We start from the raw sequence: 16,802 nt of genomic DNA, 5'->3' as shown, positions 1-16,802 counted from the left end.
AGGCAAGCCCATGATGATGAGGCCCTCTTCATCGCCAGACCAGCACCGTTCCCGGTCTACATCGCCAACATCCTCTGGCACTGGCCTGAGTACAAGATCGTCTGGCGCAGGGAGCGTGACAATCTGTGTCTCCAGCACCAAGTGGTCGGCACCAATCACGGTCACCCTTTCTTGGCCAGCACCAAGACACGACACCGGAACGCAGGAGCTGTTCTCCAGCAACAGACACGCGGCACCAGTCTCAGTTGCAGGACAGCTGGCACTGATCCTCTACATGATCGTCGTGGCACCGATCCCCGACTTCCTCTTCTCGGCCCCGACCGCTGGCTCAGGGATCATCAGCACCGCCGTGGTCGTCGCCCTTGGGATCTTCCGACTCTGAGATAGACTCCTACTACTCGTGGCACAGTAGGCACAGGTTGGATAAGCGCCAGAGACACACACACAGTCGACCTGGCAGCCACCGTGGCCACCCGCTGCGCAATGGGCCTTCTGGACCCCCTGGGCTTACCATCAGGCCCAGGGTACCCCTTCCAGAGTTTCTAGTCTGTGACATCAGGGCATCATCCTGCAGGGTCAGACTGATAGACCTGCCCCTTTAGTTACAGAGGTGACCCTATCCAGCCCACCCCCTCATACTACAGAGGGGACAACGGAACCTGCTCCAGACCCACCCATAGCCCAGGTCACATCTGACTGTGCCGAACCACTGGACACCAATGCTACCCAGGAGCAACCTGAGCGCACGGTGTGCCATGAGGACCCTGTATCCCCACTGGCTTCCTCATCCTCGCTTGATGAGGTGGTGGCAGGAGCATCAGCTTCAGGTCCTCTGCCCATTGACCACAGAGCACATCAGGACTTGCTCTGCCGCATTGCCCGTAACATGGGCCTACAGGTGGAAGAAGTCCATTGAGTTAAAGGACTTGATGGTGGACATTCTCGCCCCAAAAGGCCCTTCCAGAGTGGCACTGCCGGTCATTAAAACTATTGTAATATCCTGTGGCAGACTCCAGCCTCCATTCCACCCACTGCCAGGGGTGTGGAGAGAAAATACTTTGTTCCTTCCAAGGGATATGAATTATTCTCCCACCCACATCCTTGCTCCCTGGTGGTCTCGGCAGTAAATGAGGAGGAGTGCCAGGGGCAGCAGGCGCCGGCTCCCAAGGCTAAAGAGGGCAAACAAATGGACCTCTTTGGCAGGAAAGTTTATGCCGCAGGGGGCATACAGCTGAGGATCGCTAACAAACAAGCTATCCTCAGTGGGTATAATTTTTAACTCGTGGGACTCCCTCCAAATTCAAGGAGTTGCTCCCCACTGAGTCGAAGTCTGAGTTCCCGGCTCTGGTTGAGGAGGGGAAGGCAGTGGCCAGGACATCTGTACAGGCCTTTCTTGACTTGGCTGACTGCGGCACATACCATCTCTTCTGGGGTGGTCATGAGGAGAACCGCATGGCTCCAAGCTTCTGGGCTTCCCCCGGAAGTTCAGCAGACCCTGCTGGACCTTCCCTTTTAGGGCGCGGGGCTTTTTTTTGTGGATCAGACAGACTCAAGGCTTCACAGCCTAAAGGACTCAAGGGCAACTATGAAATCTCTGAGGATGCACGCTCCTGCTACCCAGAGAAAATCCAATGGTGGGGGTTTCCCCGGGTAGACCTATACCACCAGGAGCAACAGGAAGTATCCAATGTTTTGCTCCTTCAAAAAGCACAGTCCAGGATCTATCTCTGATGCATTCATGATACCCTGGGGGAACCGTCTACTATATGCCTTCCCTCTGATACCACTCGTCTACAAGGTTCTCCTTAAGATCCGCAGAGACAAGGCGGAGGTAATTCTGCTGGCTCCTGTGTGGCCACACCAAAATTGGTACACCACGCTTCTGGAGCTGTCAGTGGACACCCCAATCGCACTGCCGCTCCTCCCAAATCTGATTACACAGGACCATGGCCGCCTGCTTCATCTGGACCTCCAGTCCCTCCATCTCATGGCTTGGAAGCTTCATGGTTAAACCCAGTGGAGCTCCTATGCATGGAATTGGTGAGGGAGGTGCTCCTTGGTAGCAGGAAACCTTCCGCCAGGGCCACTTACCTGGCCAAATGGAAGAGGTCCTCATGCTGATACGATCACAGTCACGTACCCCCACTTCAAGTATCAGTCCAGGATGAATGGCATAATCTACTGCATCTGAAGCAGCATGGCCTGGCTGGATCATCCATCAAAGTACACCTCGTTGCCATGACAGTGTTCCACCCGGGGGAGAGATTTGATCTTTGTGGGATTGGAGAGAGAATTGATCTTTGTGGGATTCTACAAGTGAGTGGTCTGGTGGTGGAGATGCAGTTTCCCATCACCACTCTTCAAATGTGTCCCTCCAGGAAGGGTTTAAAGCATTTTAGTGCGTTACCTGGGACTCCTGCTGCTTCTTTCAGGTGAGGCAGAAATAATTTTATAGTCAACAATATTAAATGCTGCTGAGGTCCAGAAAATGGATGTCTGACCTCTAGCTAGTGACAGTAGATTATCTGTCAGTGCAACTGAAGTGGTTTCAGTTCCGTGTCTTGTCTTGTCCTGAATCCAGACTCTGCTGGGTCTAGAATATTAGCTTCAATTAGCTGAGCTTGAACTTAGCCTTAGATGAGAGAGCCTAAGAGCTTGCTCAGTAATGGGGGGGCATGATGCTAGCTAGTAGTTGGCTAAAATCGACGCATGGGCAAGTTTCTTCAGTGCTGGCTAGACTATTGCTTATCTGAAGAAGGAGGGGAAGATTCCTTCCCTGAATGACATGTTGGCTATTTCAGCCAGGAGTGATATCAATTGCTCATGACTTTTTCACGAGTCAGGAAGGGCATGGGTCAAGACTCTCTTTAGGTTGTCCAGCACTTCTTGTTGAGTTAATGTTTTGAACTCCAGGGATGCAAGCAGGTCTGTAGATTGGTAGGTATAAGTGGGGCAGATCCAGATATTTTGGGAAGCCTTCCTGAATGTGCATAATCTTTTCAGCCAAATAGGATGACCATTCTTCACAGCACTTAGCATCAGAACTGAGCATCATTGGCACTTAGGAATGAAGCAGTTTATTGCCTTTTCTTTGGGTGGTATTTAGTAGCTTTAGTGGAGGCTGATAGGAACGTTCTATTGGCCTGTAATACAGCTGCCTGATAGGCTTGGAGGAATTCCTTGCTTTATCCTGTTTGTATCAATCAGTGTTCACTGCTGGTGCTTGAGTTTCCACCCCTTCTATTCATTTGATGCAGAGTTTCAGAAAACCAAGTGGGTCAGTATGGGTGATAGGAGGAAGGGGCCTTTAGGATACCAGTGTGTTTGATGTTCTAAGCTCATATACAGTGTTTTACCAGATCTTCAATTCCTTGTCTTGAGTGCAGCTATCCTTTCATATACCTTGAAATTTGTTGGAATCAATGAGTCTTTGTGGTCGAATGTGATCATAAGTCTTGTTACCTGGAAGCTGAAAGATCCCTGACTGTTATCTTAATGATGTGGTGGTCTGTTCAAGACAGTGGCTGGGTTGTGATGATCTTGATGCTGATGAGGTTCAGGTTCTGTGGGTTGGCTTGCAGATAACCTGTGAGATCGCTAGGAAGGTGAGGGAGGAGATGAGTTTGAGCTTTTGCATCTGCAGTCTTTCAATAGGCATGTTGAAATTTCCCAGTTTTTTGTTTTGCTTTGTGCTGGCTGCTTCCAGCTCATGCTGAGATAATAGTCCTATGCAGTGTATAGGTATTAAATGTCTGGACTAGTTTCTTATGTCTGCTGATTCTTTGTACAGTTCCTCCACTCTGATAATTCTATGGCCCATTCCACCAATCGGTCCAAAAGGGGAGGAACAAGTTTTATGGGTAGAAAAATGCCATAGGGAAAACAGATCTGTTGGATACCTTTTTAGCAACTGTAACTTGTTTGAATTGAGGGAGTATGTGGTGCTGGAGCAGTATGTTCCTAGAGTAGTTGTAGTTATGCTGTAATCATGGCGGTATAACAGTCGAAATAATGACAGTATGTAGTGATGAGCCCAGCAAAAATGGGAGGCATTAATGGCATCAGGCATCTATTTCCTTGCCCTAAACTTTCTGGTATCATGATGTCCCTAATGCTCTTCTCTTCCCCTAAGCAGGTATGGAGCAGAGAGAAGAGGGGTGATTAGTACTTATTTGTAGGCTGAATTACAACTGTAAAGTGGCTTTCTGATAAACAGGTGGCAGCAAAGGCTGGAAGAGTAGGACTGGGGCTCAGGGCTCCTTCCTCAGAAGGCAGAGCCTTTGGGCAGCCTTCTTCCTGGTGGTGGCCCTTTTGCTGGAGGGAGGTGTTAAAGGAAGTATCTCAGCCTCCCTGACGTTTAGAAACAAACCGGAGATTTTTCTAAAATTGTCATAAGTGAGTGAAGGCCAGTGCCCTGCTGTTTCTGGTGGTGGTAATGGTGGCATATAGGGCCAGCAGAAGCTGGTTCCTTGCCACTGCTATGTTCCTGTGGCAGTGGAGGGAGGCGAGTTGAAGAATCCTTAACTACGTGCATACACTCCTGAACCATGAGGGCACGAAGTGTCACATTGGGGAGCGTTTTTGTTTTTTCTGCAATTAGGTAATTGAAGTATTGTGTGTCCTTTTTAAAAACAGGTTGTCCCAACTATCCTGGAAAAGTTTAAAGAGAAGAAGCCTCAGGTCGTGCAGGCTCTACAGGAAGCCATAGATGCAATCTTCCTTACGGTAAGGACAAGTGTTATAAACTCTGTCAGTACTGTGCTACTGAGAATCGATCATGCTGGTTGTTTCAGAGGACTTTTCTCCTATCCCTCTGCTGAAGCTAACCACCTCACATGTCCAACCTTTTAGACTACATTGCAGAACATAAGTGAGGATATTTTGGCTGTGATGGACAACAAAAACCCAACAATCAAGCAACAGACATCCCTATTCATTGCAAGAAGCTTTCGTCACTGTACACCTTCTACCCTGCCAAGGAGCCTGCTAAAACCCTTCTGTGCTGCTCTTCTTAAGGTAAAACAGGATGGATTGATACTTCTCTAGGAAGCAGTATGTTGTGATGGACGCACTGGATTGGGTGAGGTGAGAAGCCTGTCTGAGAGGATGTAACGTGTAGTGAAGTTTTGTGTATTCTGGTGCAGCAAGTAGAATAACTGGGAGGTTGGGTGACAAGTAGCCTGCAGCAATGGAGGCTAGTTTCTTTTATTCCAGTGGATTAACATTCTTTGGTCCTGTTTCGTTTCCTGAATGGAAAAGGACTCTTCACTAGAGAAAAGGTGGAGTTTTAGGACAAAGAGTGGAAATCACTGACTTAGGAGACACTCCCAGTGACTAGGCCTACTTATGACATTATATAAGTTTTTTTTTTTTTTTTTTTCCACTGAACTAAACTTCTACCACTCTGTCATAAAATGAAATCGGAGGGGGCAGCAGCTTTAAGATAACTACTTGCCAGTGGACTAGATTAATATCTCCTCCCTTCATACAATCTACTCTTCACCACAAGTACTTACAGTAAAAATAGGGCATTGCTATTATAATTTATAACAGTACTTAGTACTCACCTTGTTCTTTACAAATGAATCCTCTCAACAGCATATCAATGACTCTGCCCCTGAAGTTAGAGATGCTGCATTTGAAGCACTAGGCACAGCTCTGAAGGTGGCTGGAGAGAAAGCTGTGAACCCTTTCCTAGCAGATGTGGACAAACTCAAACTTGATCGGGTGAGCTTATGGATTTGGACAGGACGCTGTATATGTAGTGGCTAGTGAAGTGCTTTCATACCTCTGCAGTGTCCTAGTATGTTGTGGGTAACAAACTTCTTAAAACCCATGTAGGGAATAATCCATCTCTAACGTGTATTCTCTCAGGCTTAATGTGGACTAGTATTTAAAGGTGTGGTGGTCACTTCTTCCCTCCCTCACCTGCCAGCTGTAACTTGGTCAGTTTAGGATCGTTAAAGGCACTGACTTTTTTAAAACTTCTTAGTTAGCGTACATTAGCTAACATCGCTCCTTAAATCCTGATCTAGGTCTGAGGCCTCTATTAGTGGTTTGGAGGTTGTGGTGTCTGTAATAGAAGTCTATCTTATCTCCTTTCTGCCAGGTGGGGTTTAGGACTCTGCCATCTGGTTTGTGACCCTAGTTAAACTTCAAATCCTGCATAATACTATGTATGGACTTGTCCCTTCACCTATGTACAGATGCTGACAGGCTTCTTAAATAAGCTTTAAACTATATAGTCAGTCATTAATACCTGCTCTAAAGACTGACTTTGCTTTTAACCTCCTTATACAGTCTTCCTCTCTAGATACACATCTTCTGCTTGCATTAATGGGAGTTGTATGCACACATTAAGAGACTGTACTGCATGGACTAGAATTTCAAATTGATGCCATTGTCCTGTTAACGTTGCTAAGTGCTGCTTAAATAGCATTAGCTTTTTCGCAGTAAAACAAGTTATATGATTTTCATGTAGCTCCTGGAGCTGTAGTGGCTCAGGGCTGGCTCTGGATTGGTGGCTTTGGCTGGTTAGATGCTGCAGCTGTACTTAAATGGTTTTGGTCTCTTAACATTGTTCCTTAGATTAAAGAGTGTGCTGAAAAGGTGGAGCTGGCTTATGGTAAGAACACAGGTGGAGCAGCTGATAAAAAGGAATGCAGACCTGCTGCTGGAAAGACCCCTGTTCTTTCAGGGGCTGCTGGGGACAAGGATACAAAAGACACTTCAGCAAAATCAGGACCTTTGAAAAAGGCTCCTGCTGCCAAGGTAAGTGGAATATAGCCAGACTGCATCACACATGATGGCCTGAGATAGTTATTGCTTGAAAACCCAAAGTTGGCCTATTAAATTTCATCCAGTTGCAGCCCTCTGCAAACCTAATCTACAAGTTAATCAGAACAGATCTTTTCTTTTCCTGTTCTACCTCTTGTTCAGGAGTAGGTGGTATGCAGTAACAGGCTTTAAAAGAATGCATCCTGTCCTCTTTTTAGAAAGCAATCTGGTGTGGAATTGAGAATTCCGCCATTTTTATCTGTCCTCTAAATGATTTCTTGCTTGTGTTTTAATGCCAAGTCCTGATGTCATACTGCAGACAACCCAATGAATACTTTCAAAGGGTTCTGTAAGCAATAATGCAACTTGGCATGGCAGTGTAATACTAACACATAGCTGAAGAGAGAACACACTCAATGACAATGTGTTGCTCTTGCAATAAACATATTCTGGAATGTTGTATCTTCCTGATTATCAAATGTTGTTGTGTAAACCACCAGTCTGGATTTTTTTTAAAAAAATCCATGCCATCATTAAATGTTAAAAAGCTTTAAGCAACATATTGTTGTCTTAACACCCTTCTGTTCCCTTTGCTTGGTCAAACAGTTGTTGAGGAATACAGAAGTAAATATTTAAATTGATCAGAGGTCTCAAAACACCTGTTAAGTACTGTAGTGAAAAACTTAAGTTTATTTTTCCAGACTGCCAGCCACACTATATGCCTAACTGCAACCTCAAAGGAAATAGATTTGATTAACTTATTGTTCTCTGACCCTTTTCAAATGAACATTAATCCTTCTATTTCCATTGCCTTTAACTTCTCACTACTATTTGACCCAGCTTCTGAAGTTCACTGTCCTGGAAATATGACATCTGATTGAGCTAGCCTGTTCATTGTTACCACCCAGCCTGTTGCACACTACTATGGTTAAAAGTAACAACTTGTTTGTCCAATTACATTGTTATGGAAGACTTTTAAGTCTCCTTAATGCAGGGTTAATCAGTAGGCAGACTTCGGGCCAAATCCAGACCGCCAGACACTTTTGAACGGACCACAAAATCTTTTTGTTTACTTAGTACTACCATGGTTATTGCAGTGTGAAAAATGTTTCTCCAGAGTCTGGGCCTTGACTATACCGTGACCAAGAAATTGGACCTTGACAAAAAAAATAGACTACCCCTGCCTTAGTGTATCTTTGGAAGTAGAGCATGGAATGTTGGAAAGCAAGACTCTTTGATTTTAAGTATTGATTTTGAACTCTGGTGAATTAATAGCTTGATCCTTGTTAACTCTTGTTTCCTCTGTAGTCCGGGGGCCCTCCCAAGAAAAGCAAGCCAGCTGCAGCTGCTGGTGCGGGAGGTGCTGGAATTAAAGGCAAGAAAGGATCTGAGACCAAAGAGATATTTGAACCTGAACTCTCGGTAGGTACTATACTATATTCTGAAATGAAAAGTGCAATGCAGTATCATGTAAGCAGTGCTAGTTGGGTTATTCTCTTGATTTTTGTAGAATTAGTGGCCCTGAAGTTGGGATTTGAAACACCTGAAGCAGGGGAAACCAATGGGTTTAAACTGTACATAACTGTTAATCTTTAATTGTGAAGCCTCTAATAAACACACAATCAGGTTATCTTCTGTACAATCCATTATTCAAATATTAGTGAGGACTTCCATGAATTTGACTGTGGCCTAAGCGTGAGTCCTTTTGCCTCTCAGCTGAACTGTGCTGTTGGGAGGAGTGGGGAGGCTGAGATGTAATTTCTGTGGAAGTACTGGGTGTGTAACTAAATTGTATTCTCTGGAGTTAAAAGCCTCGGAAACCCAAGAGCATCCTAGAGCTTGACTCCGAAACCTAGACTGAAATACACTAGATAGTCCAGTGATTTGCTCAAGCCTACCTATTGAAAACCTAGTCTGCTCCTGGGCTATTCAGATTAAATTGCAAAACTCTCAAACTCATTCTGAAGTGTTTCAGACTGAGACATGTAGTTTGTAGCAGTAGTTACGTTCTGATGAAGGACAAGAAAAAGCTAGAAATCCACAATGAAGCTGTCTGTGTGCTGAGTGGCAATAAAAAGAAAGTCATTGTGTTTGGACTCTTGTGTAGCCTTCATACTTTAGATTTGTATGGAGAGTCCTAAAAATGAGAATTATCCTAGTCATTTGATGCTACTGGTGTAAAAATTGAACATGTCTGACAAGCAGTCAAATATGCAGCCCTTGAGGGAGATCAGGTACAAGGGAAGAACCTAGTGGGAATGAGTGAATGAATGAGATAAGCTCCCTCCTTGTGGATAATGCACTAAAATAACCTTGCTAAGTGCTACTCATCCCCTCTCCTAGAATGGACCTGTAAAATGGCTTCTCTACTCCCCACCCATTATCAGTCCTCCTGGTGATTGACTTTGTGCCTACCTGACACATACTCATAATATTGGCAAAGCTGCACTAAAATTTGCTTAACCCTAAAATTAAGAGAAGACAGCACAAGATTACACTTGGCTCTTCTCCCAGTATGTCTAACTTTTTCTGGTAACTATGCTTAGATTGATCTCCTCTATCACAATGCACTGGTATCCTTTCTCATAACTTAAATGCCTCCTGAGTACCACTTCCACAAGACCTATATCCACATCAGTCATCTCAACTAATGAAAAAATTGTTTCTCCTCTCGATCTCCAGTGTGGATCTCCTACATTGTAAGTGCCTTGGGGTATGGTTATCTCTCTGCCCTCCTGCACTTTAATAATCAGACTACTGACTGGTATACAAGAGAGCATGTGGTACGGTGTTAACCTTGTTGTATTCTGTCTTCAGATAGAGGTGTGTGAAGAGAGAGCTTCAGCTGTCCTCCCAGCCTCTTGCATACAGCAGTTAGATAGTGGTAACTGGAAGGAGAGACTTGCCTGCATGGAGGAGTTTCAGAAGGTAAGTATTGTACAACGGACAGTAAGAGGATGACTTTTTTAGAAGGAAGCATAAAAAACGGGAATTAATGACTTTCTGCTGCCAGTTAGTCTCAACCTGTTACTCTGACTACTGCAAATGTCTGCCACAATCTACCAAAATCCCTGCTGGCTCCACACTAGGCAGCAATTAAAATACAAAATGCTGGCTGGCAAACTTCTACTTTCGAATGCCAGCTGATTGCATCCTATTACATCAGCCTTTACAGCTGGGAATATGAGGGATCTCCATTGTCTCCTCTGGAAGGACACAAACTAAGCATTATGAGTTACAGACACTGCTCTATTTAGTGTGGAGCTGGCTTTCTTCCCTAAAAGCATCCCTACCATGTGATGCTTTTGGACTGAGCCTTACTTTAAAAGGCAGCTACTGCACATCTGCAAATATTTCATATCCTATTGCAACTGCTATTGAGCTTCAGTATTTGGCATAAAAACAGGCTTAAGTGTAGTGGCATAGCCCTTTTTTACTGCAAAGGGTGGCACTTCATAGTCCAGTGGGATCTGGAGCAGCATCTAGCCTCTGCCCAATCATTAAGCATTCAAGTTTTCACTGGGATGCAACTTCCCCTCTTGGAATGAATTAAAGAGCAGCTTTAAAAGCTACAAAGTAGACTCTTAAGTCCAAGATATCTAGACTCCATTCTTATGAGGAGTTGTCTGGTGCAATCTCTGTTTTAAGTTGAAATGGTACTGGGTATGTGATGCAGCTCTCAATAGTTACTGAATTTTTTTTTTTGGAGCGTGCTGTGTTTGTCCAAGACAATATTGCCATTTATGTGGCTGCTCATGTGTTTGGAGTTTTGTGTGGGCGCACATTAAATAAAACCAAGGAAATAAATACAAAGGCATTAAAAAGGCCTCATGTCTAAAGGACATAACAGCTCATATTTCCCCATTGGTGTAAAATGAAATCCAGACTAATCCTCCTAACTTGCAGAGAAGCCTAAATTGCAAATCTCACTGCCAATAGTTTTCTTGGATTTTGTTTTGCATATTTTGGACCTAATGGTTAATTTGATTTTGATCCTTTAGGCTGTAGAATTGATGGAGAGAAGTGAAATGCCTTGCCAAGCTCTGGTGAGGATGCTGGCCAAGAAACCTGGGTGGAAGGAAACCAACTTTCAGGTAAACCTCTATCTTTTGCTATATATAATTGATTGCAGTCTCTTGCTACAGCAATAGTTTGTTACTCCATTGTATACCCTCTTACCTGCTAAAAGAAATACAGATCTTAAACTATAAAAATGCAACTGCTGGTGGTCAATTACTTCATTGCTTAGTCAATAAATACACTCTGGTTTGAACGTGTCAGTTTCTGCTTTAGGATTTTTAGTGGGGCACTTCATTCCAAGTAACTTGTTTTTCTTCATGCCTTTGTAATAGGGGAGCAATCTAAAGGCATTCATATTTAGAGACCACCTTTAAAGAAACACTGTGGGCTTCATTTAGGCCTGAACTTGGGCTTTTGTAGAAAATATTTTTGATACCCAATATAAATAGAATTTGTTTTCAGTTGATTTCAGTTAAAATGTTCTGGGGATTTTAACATAGCTATAGCATAATGCTCCTATATCAGATAAAACAGTGTTTGAAGGCACAAGAGTTTTTGGTGTAAATAGTGATAGAAGGACTTCAGTTTTGATAGTAGTTCTAGAAGTCCTTTTGTCCGTTCATTCTTGGGTAAAATATGAACAGCTGTATTTCTGCGGCTTTGTCAGCAAAAGAAGAAAATTGACTTCTTCGAGTGCTTGCTCATGCCCATTTCATATTAGGTGTGTGTGCTCGCCACATGCACTGGTGCCAGAAGTTTTTCCCTCAGCAGTATCCGTAGGAGACGGGCTCCGGTGCCCTCTGGAGTGGCGCCCACATGGCACAGTATAAGGGGTGCTGCTGGCTCCCCCGACCCTCAGTTCCTTCTTGCTGCAAGTGATGGTGCTAGAATGTCTGCTGCTTCGGCTAGCATTGATTCCTTCTTTGTTCTTGCGAACTTTGAAATCCTGTAAAATAGTTATACATAGTAGTTCTCTTAGTTAGTCAATAGTTTTCTTAGTCCCGAACGGAACCCAGTTGGGGCATGCCCCGGTCCCTAGGCTTTAAGCCCTGTCATTGCTGACAGGCATAGGCCGTTTGCAGCGATCTACACACCAGCTGCCTAAGGTGCTTAAGCGAGGGGCACATAAATGACAAGTGCTGTATCTGCAAATCCTTCAAACCTAGGACAAAGAAGGAGTGCGGCATCTGTCTGAGTGCTCCTAATGGAGTCAACGCTCACTCCAGCACTAGAGCAGTAGTCCAACTCCGCACCGAGCACCGTGGCCTCCATGCACAGTGCTCCCCCAGTGCTGTCCACGAGCAGTACTGGTCGGTCTCCCTCCACGGCTCCGGTCAAGAAGCTGAAAAAGACTGAGAGGAGATCTCCTACCTCTTACAATGGAAAGGAGAGGGCGGGGGCAAGCCAAGACCCATGTCAGGCAGATCAACATTCCTCTCGGGAAGTCGGGCCCCAGCTCAAGTCAAGTGGTGCAGCCCATCCCATGCCTTGCCTGTGACTCTGGATAGCAGTGCAGGCCCCGGCCAGCTTCAAGTGCCATAGACACCCAAAGCCCTTCAATCAGCTCAAGAGAACCTGAATCTCCCGGTGCCGCTGTCACCATCTCCTGCGGTACCCTGGTCTCGGGGAAAACCTGTGTTGGGACCTATGCATGTGTCCCTGCCTCAGCAGTACCGTTCCCCATTGAGAGGGATGTCCCGCCAGTGTTCGTCCACCCGCAGCTGTCCTGCCTCAGGATGGGAGAGGCAGGCTCAGCGGAGCCTTCTTCGGTCCCCGCACTGGGGACACTGATTGAGGGACTAGAGGTGTACCTCGCCAGTAGATTGGCGTAGACCCTCTAAGGTGTGCACCACCCAGCAAGAGCTCCAGGACCAGCCCCGACCATCTTTAAGGACCCTGGGCCAATCCCGGGACCAATCAGGTACAAGAGATCACCAGGCCATCATCACCTGTCTCCAAAAGGAAGGTCGCCCTACTCAGGACGATCCTCCCGGCAACTGGCTCGTAGTAGCCCCCGATCCCCCATCTTGTGCTGGAGACTTCGGTGGTAAGGCCTTGCAGGTTCAGGAGGACCTAGGGGAGCAGCTGCTGGACCACCAATGGACATGGAGGTTCCCGCGGCACTGGCCTCAGCCTCATCTGGCGACGATGAGGACATCATGGGACCCCCTCACCCAGTTTCTCAGGATGATGCCAAGGCATATCAGGAACTTCTGAAGAGGGTCGCTTCTAACCTGGGGCTTCAGGCGGAGGATTTGAAAGAGCACTTGGACTCTGTTTGCCATTCTCTGTTCCTGCCAAGGTGGCTCTACCCCTTCATGAAGGGGTTTCTAAGATCACTAATGCCCTGTGGCAGACCCCTTTTTCCCTGACTCCTATCTCTAGAAGGGCTGAACGCAAGTACTTGGTGCCGGCCAAAGGGCATGAGAACTTATATTCCCACCCAGCCCCCAATTCCCTTGTGGTCAAGGCAGTTAGCCACAAGGAGAGGCAGGGACAACCCGGGGCCACCCCCAGAAATAAAGACTCAAGGAGGCTGGGTCTTTTCGGATGAAAGGTTTATTCGTCTTCCAGCCTTCAGCTGAAAGTGGCCAACTGCCATGGCCAAGTTCAAAGGGTCGCTCCAAGGCTTCCAAGAAGGAGTTCTGAGCAATCCTCAATGAGGGCACAACCGTGGCCAGGGCAGCCCTCCAGGCGGCATTGGACGCTGCTGCCCACACCATGGTTTCCGCTATCTCCATGTGGCGAGCCTTTTGGCTGCTCCTCTCTGGGTTGCCCATCGGGGCCCAGCAGTCAATGCAGGACTTGCCCTTCAATGGCCAGGCCCTATTTGTGGAACAGACAGACAGCAAATTGCGTGGCCTCAAGGACTCCCACACCACCCTAAAAACCCTGGGTCTCTATGCCCCAGCGCGTAAATGGTTCAAACCGCAGCAGGGCCAGGGGAGTCAGCCTTGGCAGGACCAGCCCCATAAATGAGCCAAGGGCTATGAGTGCTTCCCGAGCCACCCGCCTCCACCTTCTGCCCAGTTGGGCTCGACCTGTAAAGCAGGGGGCCAAACGGTCATTTTGAGGGTGCGCCCGAGGGCGACCTACCAGATTATTCATGGGATCCATCCTTTTCCCTGGGTTCTCCATCTGCCTTTTTCTCTTCCTCCCTACCTGGACGGCTATAACCTCTGACCAATGGGTCCTCAGCCTAGGGGAACTGGGTTATACCCTCCAGTTCCTTTCTACACCCCCATCCCAGCTGCCTTCCCTGTCCCTCTTCAGGGACCCTTCTCACGAGAGTCTCCTCACGCAGGAGGTAAAGGAGTTACTACAGCTGGGTGCGGTGGAAGAAGTTCCTCGCGAGTACAGGAGCCAAGGGGGTTCTGTTCCTGGTACTTTTTAATCCCAAAGGCCAAGGGCAGTCTATGGCCCATCCTGAACCTGCAAGACCTCAACAAGTACCTAAAGAAAAAGTTCCGCCTGGTTTTTCTGGCTTCTATTATCCCTTCTCTGGATCTGGGAGACTGATATGCCGCCCTTGACTTGGACTCATACTTCCACATAGCAGTCTTTCACAGATGCTTCCTCCGTTTTACAGTGGGGCCCCACCACTACCAGTTTGCAGTCCTCCCGTTTGGCCTGGTGACAGCACCGAGAGTATTTGCCAAGTGCATGTCAGTGGTAGCGGCTTATTACAGGCGCTGGGGTATTCAGATCTACCTGTACCTTGATGACTGGCTCTTCAAGGGCAGCTCCAGGTCTCCAGTCCAAAAGGATTGTGCGGTGCTTCAGGCCATGTGCTGCTCTCTGGGCCTGCTGGGAAATGACACAAAGTTGACATTGGTGCTGGTGCAGAGGATAGAGTTCATCGGAGCAGTCCTCGATTTAGACCTGCGCCAGTGCTTTCCTGCTGCTGGAAAGGGTCCACGCGTTGCCGAACCTCATTGTGGAAGTCTCCATGTTCCCTCTGACTATATCCAGGATCTGTTTGCGCCTCCTGGGTCACATGGTAGCATGCACTTTCGTAGTCCGCCATGCCAGGCTCCAGATGCATCCCCTGCAACAATGGCTATTCCCAAAAATGGTCTATTCCCATCGAGAGGACCCCCTGGAAAAGATGGTTACCATACTGCAGGACAGTCCTGGAGAGGGTTCCATTCGGCTTCCTTCCACCCCCACCCCCCCACTCCATCAAGTTGGTGTCGGATGCCTTGGACCTCAGCTGGGGTGTGCATCCCTGCGACCTCCAGACACGGGATGTGGTCTCCAAAGGAGGCGAAGTTGCACATAAACGTCAAAGAGCTCTGAGCAGTCCAGCTGGTGTGCGGAGTCGTCTTGCCCCACCTGTCGGGCAAGGTAGTAGGAGTCCTGACGGACAACACAGCCTCTGTGTTCTACATCAACAGGCAAGGGGGCGCGCGCTCATCGACTTTGTCAAGAGGCACTCCATCTATGGGACTTCTGCATCAGCCACGAAATGCACCTGGAAGCTTGTCAAGAATACACTGGTGGACCAGCTCAGCAGGGATTTCTCTCATCATGAGTGGCTGCTCCATCCAGAGGTAGCCTGCATGATCTTCCAAAGGTGGGGATCTCCCCAAATGGACTGTTCGCTATTAGACAAAATATGAAATGTCCCCGGTTTTGCTCTTGGCAAGGGCTCCCTCTCTGATACCTTCTGTCATGGTCAGGGAGCCTGATGTACACGTTCCCTCCAATTCCACTCATTGGCAGGGTCCTGGCAAAGATCAAGAGACAAAGCACAGGTTGTCATGATCACCCTGGCATGTCCTTGCCAACGCTGGTTTGGCACGCTCATGAGCTTGTCAGCAGCCACTCCCTGTCCCCTGCCAAATGCCTGGACCTGTTGTCACAGGACTACGGCTGGCTCCTACACCCCAACCTTGAGTCCTTCTTCCACCTCTTGGCATGGATGCTGCATGGCTGAACCCGCAGGAACAGACCTGTTCGAAAGGAATCCAACATGTCCTCCTGGGGAGTAGGAAGCCCTCAACCGACTGACTTACCTGGCCAAGTGGACGAGATTTTTCCCGCTGGGTGTCCGAGCGTGGCATCTCTCCCTCGCGTTCTTCCATATAGGCTGTCCTGGACTACCTGCTCCATTTGAGGAACCAGGGCCTGGCACATACTTCCATTAGAGTGCATCGGCCATCTCCGCTTTTCATCCACCAATCCAAGGACAGACGGTGTTTTCCATGACATGACAGTCAGATTCTTGAGAGGGCTCATGAGACTCTTCCTGCAGGTACGGACTCCTATCCCGCAGTGGGATCTTAACTTGGTCCTCTCTAGGCTCACCGGCCCACCCTTTGAACTGCTGGGTTCCTGCTCCCTTTCCCACCGGTCATGGAAGGTTGCGTGTCTGGTGGCGGTGATGTCGGCAAGACAGGTCTCTGAAATTTAAGCCTTTACCTCAGAACCACCGTACACGATCTTCTGCAAAGATAAGGTTCAGTTACAGCCCCACACAGCCTTCCTGCCAAAGGTGGTCTCCACCTTCCATATCAGCCAGGACATCTTCCTTCCAGTATTCTGTCCCAAACCGTACAAGACTGGTGAGGAGAGGCATCTTTATGCGCTGGACATCTGGAGGGCCTTGGCTTTTTACTTAGAACGTACCAAGCCTTTCTGAAAATCGATTCAACTCTTCATCACTACAGCGGATAGGACGAAGGGTCACCCAGTGTCCTTGCAGAGGATTTCCAATTGGATTACCTTGTGCATAAGGACCTGTTACAACCTGGTGGGGGTTTTGCTGTTGCTGGTTGTCAGAGCCCGCTTGATGAGAGCGCAGGTATCTTCAGCCTTACTGGCGTACATCCCTATCCAGGAGATCTGTAGAGCTGCAATGTGGTCCTCTGTTCACACGTTTACTGCTCACTGTGCCATCACTCAGCAGGCCAGAGACGACACTGGGTTTGGCAGAGTGGTGTTGCAATCTACACGACTATGAACTCCTACCCACCTCCAGGGGTACTGCTTTGGAGTCACCT

General features: G+C 47.5%; 1 protein-coding gene across 13 annotated transcripts in view; it reads left to right on the top strand.

Moving 5' to 3' along the window:
• The window catches only part of CKAP5 (cytoskeleton associated protein 5), a 105,394-nt gene that overhangs the window by 39,062 nt on the left and 49,530 nt on the right, over positions 1-16,802 (top strand). For all 13 annotated transcript variants that reach the window (XM_027831885.3, XM_043548341.1, XM_043548343.1 and 10 more), the window contains 7 exons: positions 4,636-4,725; positions 4,852-5,016; positions 5,599-5,727; positions 6,589-6,771; positions 8,086-8,199; positions 9,595-9,705; positions 10,779-10,871. In XM_027831885.3, the coding sequence (XP_027687686.2) occupies positions 4,636-4,725; positions 4,852-5,016; positions 5,599-5,727; positions 6,589-6,771; positions 8,086-8,199; positions 9,595-9,705; positions 10,779-10,871 (885 nt within the window). The remainder of the gene's footprint in view (positions 1-4,635; positions 4,726-4,851; positions 5,017-5,598; positions 5,728-6,588; positions 6,772-8,085; positions 8,200-9,594; positions 9,706-10,778; positions 10,872-16,802) is intronic.

Source organism: Chelonia mydas, chromosome 6 (assembly GCF_015237465.2).
Source record: "Chelonia mydas isolate rCheMyd1 chromosome 6, rCheMyd1.pri.v2, whole genome shotgun sequence".
NCBI classification, from domain to species: Eukaryota; Metazoa; Chordata; order Testudines; family Cheloniidae; genus Chelonia; species Chelonia mydas.
The sequence above is the reverse complement of the archived record's forward strand: the minus strand, read 5'-3'. Positions and strand labels throughout refer to the sequence as shown.